The 12,627-nt window shown below is 38.6% G+C and overlaps 1 protein-coding gene across 3 annotated transcripts in view; it reads right to left on the bottom strand.

Annotated features, from left to right (window-relative positions):
* Window positions 1-9,607: 9,607 nt before the first annotated feature.
* TPRG1 (tumor protein p63 regulated 1) overlaps window positions 9,608-12,627 on the bottom strand; it is a 137,171-nt gene continuing 134,151 nt past the window's right edge. For all 3 annotated transcript variants that reach the window (XM_035710400.2, XM_025425658.3, XM_035710401.2), the window contains one exon: window positions 9,608-9,857. In XM_035710400.2, the coding sequence (XP_035566293.1) occupies window positions 9,663-9,857 (195 nt within the window). In that variant the 3' untranslated portion in view covers window positions 9,608-9,662. The remainder of the gene's footprint in view (window positions 9,858-12,627) is intronic.

The raw sequence follows: 12,627 nt of genomic DNA, 5'->3' as shown, positions 1-12,627 counted from the left end.
AAAGACCTTAGCACACTGCCTGGTACCTATAAACATGCAATAAATTCTTGCAATTGCTATTAAGAGGAAAAAAATGTAATGTTGTTCCCATATCCTGCTTCAGGATAAGCTAGGAGGAAGGGGGCAGAAAGGATCTCATTTATTTTGCTGGTGCAGACCTAGCAGATGCAATGTAGCTCTGGAGCCAGCAGGTTTAATGGAAGCTCCTGATCATTAGACTGTAGCCAAGGGGTGTGATCCTGGTACCTGCTGTTGGGATTGCAACTCTCTAATTGCTTCCTAATTGCGGAGATAACTAATCCTTAGGTGGTCTGATTTTGCAGTGTTGTTCTGGGAATCACTTCTGGAGTTCCAGCCTAGAGCTTATGCTTCCAGACTTTCTAACAATGCTGTGAGTACTTAATTCCACGTATTAAAAACACTTTGCATTTAAAATAGTGAAATGGCTTAAATCATGTAAAACTGAATCCAAACCTGATATAGGCAGGATGGAAGAAATGTCATCTGTTTCTGCCGTTACAAAGCTGTAGTGGCTAAGTGAGATCTGCATGGCAGTTAACTGGGTCATATCACTATTCCAGGTTTTGGTTTCTTCATTTATAAAATGGAAAGTAGTAGTAAAGCAGTACATGTAAATGGCATTTTATTTATTCTGCTTATTATGAGGAATTTTCCTTACTATTGTCTCCCAGGATCACCAATGGAGTAGGCACCACAACTGCATACTTTCAGCCAGTGCAGCGTGTTATATAAAACCATTTGTAAATCAGGTCCAAAGAATTTCCCCCAACACACTGGTTGTAGGGAACTCTCCACAAAGCCATAGATGTGGGTTGGAGAGAGAAGAAAATGTTGTGGGAATATGTATCATGGTTTTCTGGGACACTTACACATACAACTTACATGTGACTTCAGGACTTGCTTGAGGTCCATGTATATATTTCCTCCAATTGATAGAATGCTGCTGTGCATGCCCAAATTTTTGACTTGGTGGATCTGACCAAGGCAGTGTAGGCTATACCACAACTTGGTGGCCTATGGTCAAGTGCTCAGTCTCTACTAGGGCCCAGTATCTATCCAAAAGGAAATTGTTATCTAAGAGAATGGAATATTTTTGTTCAAAATCCTAAGGTTAAAAAAAAAAAAAAAAAATTCCTAAGGTCTATCCAGTGATTTACCTACAGGGGCTGGCCAAAGTTTCCATGCAAGATTTCAGCCTGCCACAGATACTTCAAGCAGCAATGATCTGCTGAGTATATAACCCAAGTGATAAAACAGCCTGCACTGCAGCTTGGACTTGTTCCAGATCTTTCCCCTTTTCTGTGCACCACTGAAAACTAGCAACCTTTTGCATTAAATGTACAATGGGTTCAAGCAGCAGACACAAGTGAGGTATACAATTGCCTCCAAAGTCTAAAGAACCCCATTAGGCACTTTAGCTCTTTCTTCGTATTCCTATACAAAAAATTGCCATTTGCTTTTGGACATGCATCTTAACATGTCCCAGACCAAATGATCCCCACACTGGTGATTTTTCATGACAAAAGCCTCAGAATTTGGGGGCGATATATTTCCTTGCATGAGTCACACAAGTGTTAGAATAGTTGCTACTTTCTGTGCACTTAGCTAAGTCAGTATATCATCAGTGAAACAGCCCAGTGGGATGTCTTATAGAACAGAGAGGTAATCAATTTCCCTTTGACTAGAATATAACATAAGTTGGAAGGTTGAAATAACCCTAAGTGTACTAGTGGTCCAACGGTTGAAAGCAAACTGCCCTGATGATCTTTAATAACAGATAAAAAGAAAAACAAAAACAAAACAACAACAACAAAAGCACCAGCATACCAGTTGTCAGGGAATGTTTTGTTTTTTTCTTTTTTTTTTCTCAAGCAAAAAGGAAAAAAGAAACTTCCATACATCTGCATCCATAGTATAGTTGAAGCCAGCACTTAATTAAGTGTATAATAATCCATTCTCATTGTTTGTAGACTAATAACCAAATTAGGTTTCTTACAAGTAAGTAAAACGGTGTGATTTGTGAGAATGTATAATATACCCCAAAATAATTATGAGGTTTTATCAATTTATACTAACAAAAAATCAGAGAACATGAATGGGAACCAATCCTAAGGATATTAGAACAGAGTGGAAGATATATAATATTGGAGTAGACAAAATATTATTGATTATAAGATTCAATGTGTATGAGCCCCTAAAAATGGCTCAAATAGTTTGTTTGGCTAATTGCCTAAAACATGGGGCTAAAGGAAGTATATATTGAATGAAATTGAAATGCCCAGGAGAGGACCCCATCTCCTTTGAAAGGACCCCATTTCCCTTATGAAATTCCAGAGATGCTTCCTTCATCAAAGCTATGAGAAATATATTTGTGAGGGGAATCTCAACATGCTTAGGATGTGGCTCTATTGTCACTATCCTCTGTTGACCAGAAATGGCAGTAGGAGCTGCCATTGAAGTGAATATAACAGTATCCTGGGGTGGTAGGTGCAGATTCAAGTCATATTTCTATTCACTTCTGCTTATACAGATCAGGTAAGACTTGAGTGGGCTGCCCAACTTTTTTTGTTTCAGAGACAAAACAATCAACTAACCAATGCTAAACATCTCTGTGGATCAAACCATACTTGATTACTGCTTTGGCTCAATGGCCCATCATAGTAGCCATCCTACTGTGTCCTCTAAATTAGAGACAGGAAAAAAAAAAAAATGACACTTAAAAATAATGTTGTCTAAGCTGCCTTAGAAGCACATCCTTGACAGAAACTATAGAAGAGGAAATTTGTTAATGATTTATGAATAAATGTTAAACAGATACTTTAGCCACAAAATTAACAAATAAATTTAAAAGTCAGGAAAGAAAATCAGTAATTACTAGAAACTACTATGGGTTTACTATGAGTAATCCATACTAAATTGGTCTCTTTTTTATTTTTTGAGAGACAGAGCTAGTGCATGGGCATGCATGCACTGGAGCTGGAGTTGGGGAGGAGCAGAGTGAGAGAGGAAATCTTAAGCAGGCTCTCTGCCCACAGCAGAGCCCAACTCAAGACTTCATCTCAGGACCCTGAGATCATGACCTGAGCCAAAATCAAGAGTCAGATGCTTAACTAACTGAGCCACCCAGGCGCTCCTCATTTGTTTCTTAAATGAGATTACCAAATCAGAAAAAACATTATATACAGTATGAAACTAACCCTAAGTTTCATGTAAACAACTAGTATGATAAAGAAACCTGGATTTCATTACTAGTAGTGTGGTGGCAAATGAAGTAAAAATGCACTGTAACCTGCACTGGTCAGCCTATATATGAACTCCCAGGCCTGTGTGGCTCAGTGGTTTAGCACCGCCTTCAGCCGGGGGGTGGGGAGTGATTCTGGAGACCCGGGATTGAGTCCTGAGTCGGGCTCCCTGCATGGAGCCTGCTTCTCCTTCTGCCTGTGTCTCTGCTTCTCTCTTTCTCTCTCTGTGTCTCTCATGAATAAGTAAATTTTAAAAATCTTAAAAAAAAAAAAAAAAGGGCTCTATCTAACCCATCAGATGAAGAATGGTTGTAAGCACCGGGGTTTTTGTGTCAAAAAAACAAAACCACTTCTTTGGGAGAGAATACCAGTCAGCTGCCTTTATTTACTTGAAGTGTGACCACATGGAATACAAAATTGATTTATTTTGAGTAACTTTGGAGGAAGATCTAGAATTAAGTAGATAAATTTCTAGAGAAGAAGATTTGGTTACAACATTCAGAAAAACTTTCTCCCTGCTGTAGCTGCCTAGCAGTAGAATTAGCTGCTATAGAAAGCTAAGGATTCTCTGCCTTGGAAATGTTTTAGCAGAAGCTTGGTCGGCAGTTGCTGTACATGTTTTGGTTGAGGGCATTCCTGCAATAGGTAGAAGGCTAAAGTAGATGGTGTTTAAGGTCCCTTCCAGTCTCAGCTTCAGTGAGTCCATAAAGAGTAAGCAGAATGTAAAAAGAAAGAGAAGGAATTTCTAAGACGGATGACATAGGCATCCTTGACAGGATGTGAGACGCAAGGGGGTCGTTTCAGAGAACTTTAGAACCTGACATACTCTCCTTTCATAATGTAGCATCCTGATCCTTCTTTCCTATCTACCTACAAAGAATTAATTACACCAGACCCATTGTTTTTTCCCCTCAATTAAGCCCACCAACGATGATGCACTGATTTAGATGTCATGCCTTTCCCTGGGAATGGAGATACATGGAAGAAACAGTGGGCCAGGAATAGGAAATTGGAAGCTGTAGGATCTACTCCCAGTTTTGGTAAAAATTCACCATCTGCTTTTTGAACAATTCCTTGCAAATTCCATGTGGCTTCACCCAGGAGGAGACTTGTGAGATGCTTGCTAAGATCTTTTTAGGACTGAGAGCAAATAGCCCATCAGACACAAGATCTAGACTCAGGCGCAACCTCATGACTTTGCTTCTCATATTTCACATTGGTCACAGCCCTGAAATGAAATCTAGCTCACGTATTTTTTGTCTTGGGTTTTAGGCTGAAGCGAGAATTTAGCAGAAGATACCATGATTCCTCCTTGAGGCTACAGAATTCTTCTAAGGGCTTGCTGCAATCAGTAGAATAAGAAAAGTATGAATCAAGTCTCAGTTACTTCCAAGGCCTCAGAAGGAGTTCTTCCCTAGCTTCTGAGGAACTGGTATCCGTGAGGAAATCTGGAGGCCTGGCCCCTAGCTGCCTTAGAAGCACATTGTGGGAGGTGCAGACCAAAGGTGAGTTTACACATCAGTGACTAAGGTTTCCTGCCACTAAGCATAAGAAGTCACTCATGAGCAGCGTCCCTAAACCACAGCTACAGGATGTGGGCACAAGCCCTTGTATAATTGTTGGCCAAGAGCCAACAAGCATTCATCCCTGTGCAAATACTTGGGCTTTTTTTGTTGTTAACCTTTGAAAACCACAGGCATTAGTCTCTCTTTCTTCCCCTTGGCACGAGTCATCTTCTTTTCTCCAACTTGGTCTCTTGTGTGTAAAGAATTTCTGAGGAGCTTTTAAGCCTAAATTTAATACTTTTGCCCTCCCCTCTCCTGCCCCACAAAATGCCAGGCAGAGGTAAAGCCGCCTTACAAAATATCTGCTGGCTCTGCCCGCTTCCGCAGCTTTGTTTGGGCTTTTCGATCAGATAGGAAATCAGAGAGTTCTATGAGTGACCTTAGCTTTAAGAAAAGACAGGCAATTTCTGGAAATTCCCCTTAAACAAGGATGACCTATTGTTTTCTTACTTCAGATTTAGCCCAGCAACTATGATGCCCTGATTTAGATGATATGCCTTTCTCTGGAAATGGAAATATATGCAAACAGCAGTGGGCCAGGGATAAGAAATTGGAAGCTTTAGAGTTTAATTCCAGTACCAAAATCCACCATCTGCTTTTTGAGCGATTCCCCCCCCCCCCCCACCCCCCCCCCCAAGTTTCTAGGCCTTTGCTTTCTGTTCTGTGGAAATGAAAGCATTGGGTTGAATGGTTTCTATGCCTCCTTAGCCCCAGGGTCTGTGCATTGGCCTTCTTGGTATTGCTTCAGCAAGGGGACAAGGAGAACAGGCCTCAAGGCAAAAGATCTAAAACATATCAACTGGTTCTCTTTTCTGCCTTAGAGAATGGCCAAAGGTCAGGCCTCCAAAGAGGCCCAATTGCCCACTTGAAGGTCAGGCTTAGCAATTCTTGACAGCTCCCCTTCTTGAAAACATTAGAGAATCCACCAATCTTGCCTCTGTACCCAAATATCCCACATCCTGCTGTGAAAACCCAAACCTTTGCCAGCAAAATAAATTTTTTTTCTGAAAGAGATGGCAGATGGATGTTGCAGGTCTAAATCAAATGAAGGAGAATTTACTAACCATCAGAACTGCCTAAGATGTATCAGGAGACCTTAAACAATCTGTCGATAAAGATGTTCAAGCAGTTTTGAAAGGAGACATATCAGGGATTTTGTAGTGGGATTTCCTGAATGGGATAAAGATCAGATAAAGAAGATGGCCAAACATGACATTTTTATGATGATATGCCCAGTATTTAATACCTCTTGTAAATACTCCTATTCCTAATCAAATTTATGATGTCCCTTTCAGAAACTTTATTGGTATAATTCAGATGACAATCTGAATGAAAAGCCCAGACATATAGTAGGTCCCCTGTTTTGCGGTTTGTATTTCCTGTTGAGCTTATGGACAAGGAACCCAAATGAGAACACTAAGTGTCAAATGGGAGAATGATGGTCAATAGGTCCATAGTGATCAAGGAAAAATTCTCAGAGGGAACTAAATATAGTTCCCTTGGATGTTATCCTACTTTCTGCTTCTAAGTCTTACCACTCTACAGGCAAATATTCAATGTTCTTTGTTTGTTTGTTTGTTTGTTTGTTTTGTTTTTTTATTTAATACCATAATTTAATCTCATTTCATTCAGTCCTCACAAGATCATTATGAAGTGGGCAGAAAAGGCACCACTGTCTCCATTTTACAGATGAGGACAGTAAATCTTAGGAAAGTTTTCTAGGGTTTCATTTGACTGATTCAATTCTTTCCAAAGAAAAAAAATGATTTAATTAACTAATCATTAGCAACATTATTTGGAAGATCATAAAGTCTCTAGTCTTTAAGTATGATATCAATCACCCATCTTTCAATCCTTTTCACAATATCTACTTACTTAGCCCTTGCTTGAACAATACCAAGTGATGGCAGGCTCTCTTTTTCAAGGAGCAACCCATCCCATCTTTGACATCCCTACCCATAAGAAGTTCTTTCTTATCTTAAACTGACTTGCAGATTCCTGAATCCTCACATTGTTTGATCATAACCTACTTTCTAGGTCCCATGTATCAGTTTATGGTATATCCCACTAGACAGTCTTTGTGAAATGTGAAAAGCATTCTCGTGTCATCTCTGAGTTCATTCTTCTCTGTATTAAACAGTTCTGGTGTTATTCAATGCTTACCCTATATGTTAGAAGCTAGACCTCAGGGCTAAGAGACATCTCCCTCCTCTCACCTTTTGCATTGGTAGTGCTGCACCGTGTCCTTTAGAAAGTCACTTGGGAACAGTCTGTTCTGGGTTATGAGGGAAGAAAGAAGTGCAGAAAGAAGTCTATTGTCAGGCTGATCCTTAAATGGTAATTCAAAAGAATGTGCTGGACATTTCAGATGCTTCTGCCAACAAATGCCACTATCTTGAGGCAAATAGGGATTTTCGGGCAGCAGTCTTATAATAATTTGCCAATTATGCCTGCTTCAGAACCATTGCCAAAACAATCCAACGACTTTTCATTCCACTACTGTTGACAGGACAGAGAAAGATTTCAACATTTCCTTTTACAGTCTGAATAGAAGTTCCCTGCCTTGGGGACTATAACAATATTTGCCATCATGAGGTGGGGGATTTGGGGGGAAGTGAGTGCTCAGAAGGGGAAAGGGGGAGAGAGAGAGAAAAATCCTAATGGAAGTAAACAAAGACAAAATGAAACGAGAGTTATTCAAGGCGTGGGTTTTGAATGCCTGCGTCAAATCAATGTTTGTTAATGAATCAGAGGACAAATCTTTGAAATTGAGGAAATAAATTTTTAGAAGAAAAGACTTTAAAAATACACTCTGCACAACCTCCCTACCAAAAAAAAAAAAAAAAAAAAATAGCTGGAATTTTTAACTTGAATACCAACCAAGGTGTCTTAACTTTGATTCTTGAGACAGACTTGAAAAGCTGATTATAATAATATTTATGGTGTTCAGCATTCAGAGCTTCTTTTCAAAATAAATTTAAAAATTAAATTGAAAAACTGAGAAAGAAAAACTTGAAGAGATGAGAACAGGTGAAATAATCTTCTGAGTTGTTTGAAATGAGACATTCATCAGGGAAAGAAAAAGAAAATATGAGAGAAAAGAGCAAAGGAAACAAAATAGGTTCGGACAGTAGTTTTGAAAACATGCTTCTCAAAACCTCTGGGAGCCATCGACATTCTACAGGGGACACCTCTGAGACCCAAAAAAGAGGAATCCAGAGGCAATCCCATGTCCACTTCTATCTTAGTGGCCTCACTTCTACCTATTTTACATATTAGGAATCCAAAACAGATTTCAAAAGAAGGGAAGTGTCTGCTATTGGAAAAAAAATAAATTTTGTTTAATAAATGTTTAAACAAAAAACTGCAAAAGGAATAATCCATTAAAAATTCTTGAGCAAGGAGTGATAGGATTAAATTGTGCTTTAGATATCTGACAACCAATGCAGGATGGATTAGAATAGAGTCTAATGGCAAAATTATCCAGGTGAACAGAATAAAAGACTTGATCTAATAATATATACCTATGAAAATGTGAAGGAGAAGGAATTCATGACCAATTTTCAAAGAAGAGTGAACTTTAAGCTTGACCTCTGGGCATTGGGGTACAATGCCAAGCCACACATAAATTGGGTACTGCTATGGTCTGATAGTTGGTGTCCCCTCAAAATTCATACGTTAAAATCCTAAAGCCCAATGTGATGGTATTATGAGGTGGGACCTCTGGGAGGTGATTAGGTCATGAAAGCAGAGCCCTCATGAATAAAATTAATGCCCTTATAAAAAGAAGCACAGGAGAACCCTATTGCCTCTTTACCATGTGACTATATAACAAGAAGTCTGCAACCCAGGAAGAAGGCCCTTACCTGACTATGCTAGAACCCTGAACTCTGAATTCCAGCCTCCAGAACTGTGCAAAATAAACTTCTGTTTTTTTATAAGCCATGCAGTCTGTGGTATTTTATAATAACAACCCAAACAGACTATGAAAGATACGATACCATACAAAATCATTTGGCAATGAATTTAGATATAGCAAAATTGATGGATTTCAGGGACAATTACTGGAACCATAAAAATGCCACAGAGAACTCCAGGATTTTGAAGATGCTGCATGTGAGTGGCCATTGGAACACTGATATATATGATCAGCAGAAAGAAATACAAAAGCAAATCCTGAAGAAATATTAGGGATGGAAATATGAATTTGGAAGTCATCCTCATAAAAAGAGCAGCTAAACTAATACAGTCAGACCCCAATGAAAGAGAAGATCAGAACCAAAGGGCTTGAGATCCAGACCCAGAAAATACCTACCTATATTTAGAGGATGGAGGAATAAGAGAACCCAGAGAGTCTGCCCTCAGTTTATGATCAGGTATTCATTGGTAACATTATTTGATGAGCTCAAGAGAACTTATTTTTTGGTTTTAGGAAATTTGATTATTTTTTTTAAGATTTTATTTATTTATTCATGAGACACAGAGAAAGAGAGAGAGAGGCAGGGACGCAGGCAGAGGGAGAAGCAGGCTCCATGCAGGGAGCCTGATGTGGGACTCGATCCTGGGACTCCAGGATCACACCCTGGGCTGAAGGCAGCGCTAAACCACTGAGCTACCCAGGCTGCCCAAATTTGATTATTCTTATATGAGGTCTGAAGTGTTCATCTGACAGTCTAATCAAGCTTTTAGATTTCCTAAAAATACTAAGTATTCAAAATCATGAAATAGTATTTAAAAGTAATTAATTGTTTCAGTCTAAAAATACCGTGGTCTGAAACAGAATCTTCAATAAAGATATATTGATGGATGACATACTAATACACCAAAAAGAGTCTCAAAAACCAATACTCCCCCGGGCAAGGGAATAGCCAAGTTTGTTGCGATTTCCAATGAATGACATCAGCCCGGTGTAGGTCTCAATCAAAATGGGTTCAGTTAGCACCATCAGTCCCTTTCCTCTTCCAGATCCAGCGGAATTCTTGTGTGCATTCTGGATAGCTGGAACAATCTTAGACGTGAACCCAGACAACTGAAGAGGAAAAGAAGGCACAGAGTTAGTAAATGCAGAGTAGGTCCAGAGACACTTCCTTCCCAACCAGTCCTCACCAAAGCTGACCACTCTCCTGGGGTTGCAGCTATCCTTACCTATACAGAAATCATTCCTCAGAATTGTCAACATTGCTTCTGTTAGTCTTCTAATAAATTAATCAGTCAATAAATTTATGTACATAATAAAACTGTCTGCCTCATCCTATTTGTTTTTCATCCTTCATAATTTGTACAACATTAAGAAGTCAGTTTAATAAATATTTGCTGATAGTCTATTATGAATCAGATACCCGTTGGGTGCTGCTGAAGAATTAAAGACAGGTAAGATATAGTCTCTGTCTCTAAAGAACTAATACTATATTAATCTAAGAAATGAACATTTTTATTTATTTACTTAAGAGAAACAGAACAGGGAGAGGAGCAGATGAAGAGGGATAAGCAGACCCAATGCTAAGCATGGAGCCCTAGGTGGAGCTCAGTCCCAGGACTCCAAGATCATGACCTGAACTAAAATCAAGAGCCACATGCTCAATTGACTGAGCCATCCAGGTGCCCCTAAAAAATGAACTTGTAATAATTATACAAAGTTTGTGAAAATACGCAGCAGAAGAGGCACAAGATGCTAAGAGAACACAAAAGAGGGAGAAATCATGTGTAGTTAGAGGATCAGAATGACTTCACAAGGAAACTCTTGAGACAATCCTCATAGGATTCATATGGTGTCAATAAGTAAAATGGGACGGGCGGGGGGTGGGGGGGCGCATAGTCAACAGCTATTGGTTTTTTCCAACCCAGCATCCTTTCTAGCATTTGAGATTCTTCTTTCATTAAGAGTACCTCATTTGTTCTTTAGATAACCATCCTCTTGAACTATTTAGCTCAAATAGTTTAAGTGGAACTAACTTTAGCATATGGCTCAGGCCTAACCAATCAGAGGAGTCCATTTCTCTGGTCACAGAGATTGGTTCAGGTGTTGGCACATAACTAACACTGTTGCAAAACTTATAGAACAAGCCTGGAGGTATTCATGGTCATTTTGCCACATATAGTGAGAATCTGCCTGAAACTGAAGCCAATAAAAATAAAAGAACTAAGATGTAGAGAAAGATGAATTCTTGACACAGTACTTCAAATTAGTAGATCAGCTGATCCTGAACTTTTACCTTAAGTGAATAAAAGAAAAACTCCCTCTTTTGGTCAAGCCAAGTTGAATTGGGTTAAGAGGAAGGTAATTTAGGAAGCATTCTAAATAGAGAGATAAGAAAGGAAATGAAGCAGGAAAGCTTATATCTTTGTATTTCCAACAAGTTCTTTTATTTCCATGATTTCTTTCTAATATGCATGTATTAGGTAGGTTAAAGAATGTATCACCATTTCCATGTTAGAAAACCAAGGCTCATAGAAGGTATAAGGACTTACCCACAATCACTGCACTTTCTCTATCAAGGTTAAAAAGAACATTGGGAATAAAATCTTATTCACAGTGAGATCCAAATATTTCCTAGACAACTGGCCACTAATCTAAATTAATACTCCTATTAGAGTTTATTTCAATATCAGTTCAAATTATTAAGCATACTATATAAAGTGACCATTATTCTTCCCATTTGTCCAGGAGGAGACCAATCTTTGCTTTAAGGGACTACCACAAGAATGATGATTCAATGAAGAAAGAGAAGCCTGTAGTCTTTCCCCATAATATAATTTTCCATATGGATCTTATCCTGGATTCTTAATTTTACATTGCCCTTGGGCAAATCACTTCCTTGTTCTAGCCTTAGTTCCCTTATTAGTAAGAAAAAAACATTTTAAATGTAGAATGTATCTATGATTGCTAGTTGACCTAACCCATAAGAAAAAAAAAAAAAAAGGCCATGCAAATTAAACTTCTATAATTTTCTAACCATGTAACATTGTAAATTCATTTCCCCTCTTTGAGCCTCAGTTATTCTTTTGAAAAGAAGCATTGAAATCAGAAGTAAAGAAAAAAATAGTGACTATGATGATAAAACAATATAGTTTTCTGGAGTACCTCAATATTTCGATTTCAAAATAAACAGATGTGTTTGTCTCTCTTCTTTTTTTAAAAAAGCTTTATTTATTTATTTTAGATGTATTTGTCTCTCTTCTAAATAAACAGATGTATTTTTCTCTCTTCTTTTAAAAAAAGATTTATTTATTTTAGAGGAAGAGAGATAGAGTGGGGAGGGGGAAGGGGCGGACAGAGGGAAAGGGAGAGAGAGAAGCTTAGGCCAACTCTCTGCTGAGCATGGAGCTGACTTGTGGCTCAATCCCAAAAGACTGTGACCTGAGCTGAAATCAAGAGTTGGACGCTTCACCAGCTGAGCCACCTAGGCAGTCCTGTCTCTCTACTTTTCGTTAAAGTAATATTTACCTAATTGAGTAATACCAAAACATTAATTTAAAAAAAAAATAGACTCACTTCACTGCGGCTATGTAACTAAGACAGAAGTAGGATTTTGCTTGTTCTCCATGAGCTTCGGTCTATAGCAGCAAAGACAGACAGAAGGTACTTCTTATTACTAGTTTGCAGTTCCAGCATCCTCTTTGAGATCTTAAAGAGGATCTACACATTGCTGTTACTGAATGATACAAACTATAATCATACAGCCTGAGGATTCTAAAAGGAAGAACATCCTTCCTTTCAGCAAACTCCACCAGTGCTTTAGTTGATTGAATAAGAAAGCAGAAAGAAGTTCTTTCTTCAACTTCCAAAAGCGGAAAGCAAA

Source organism: Canis lupus, chromosome 34 (assembly GCF_003254725.2).
Source record: "Canis lupus dingo isolate Sandy chromosome 34, ASM325472v2, whole genome shotgun sequence".
NCBI classification, from domain to species: Eukaryota; Metazoa; Chordata; class Mammalia; order Carnivora; family Canidae; genus Canis; species Canis lupus.
Note: the sequence above shows the minus strand (reverse complement) of the source record. Positions and strands in the feature narration are given on the sequence as shown.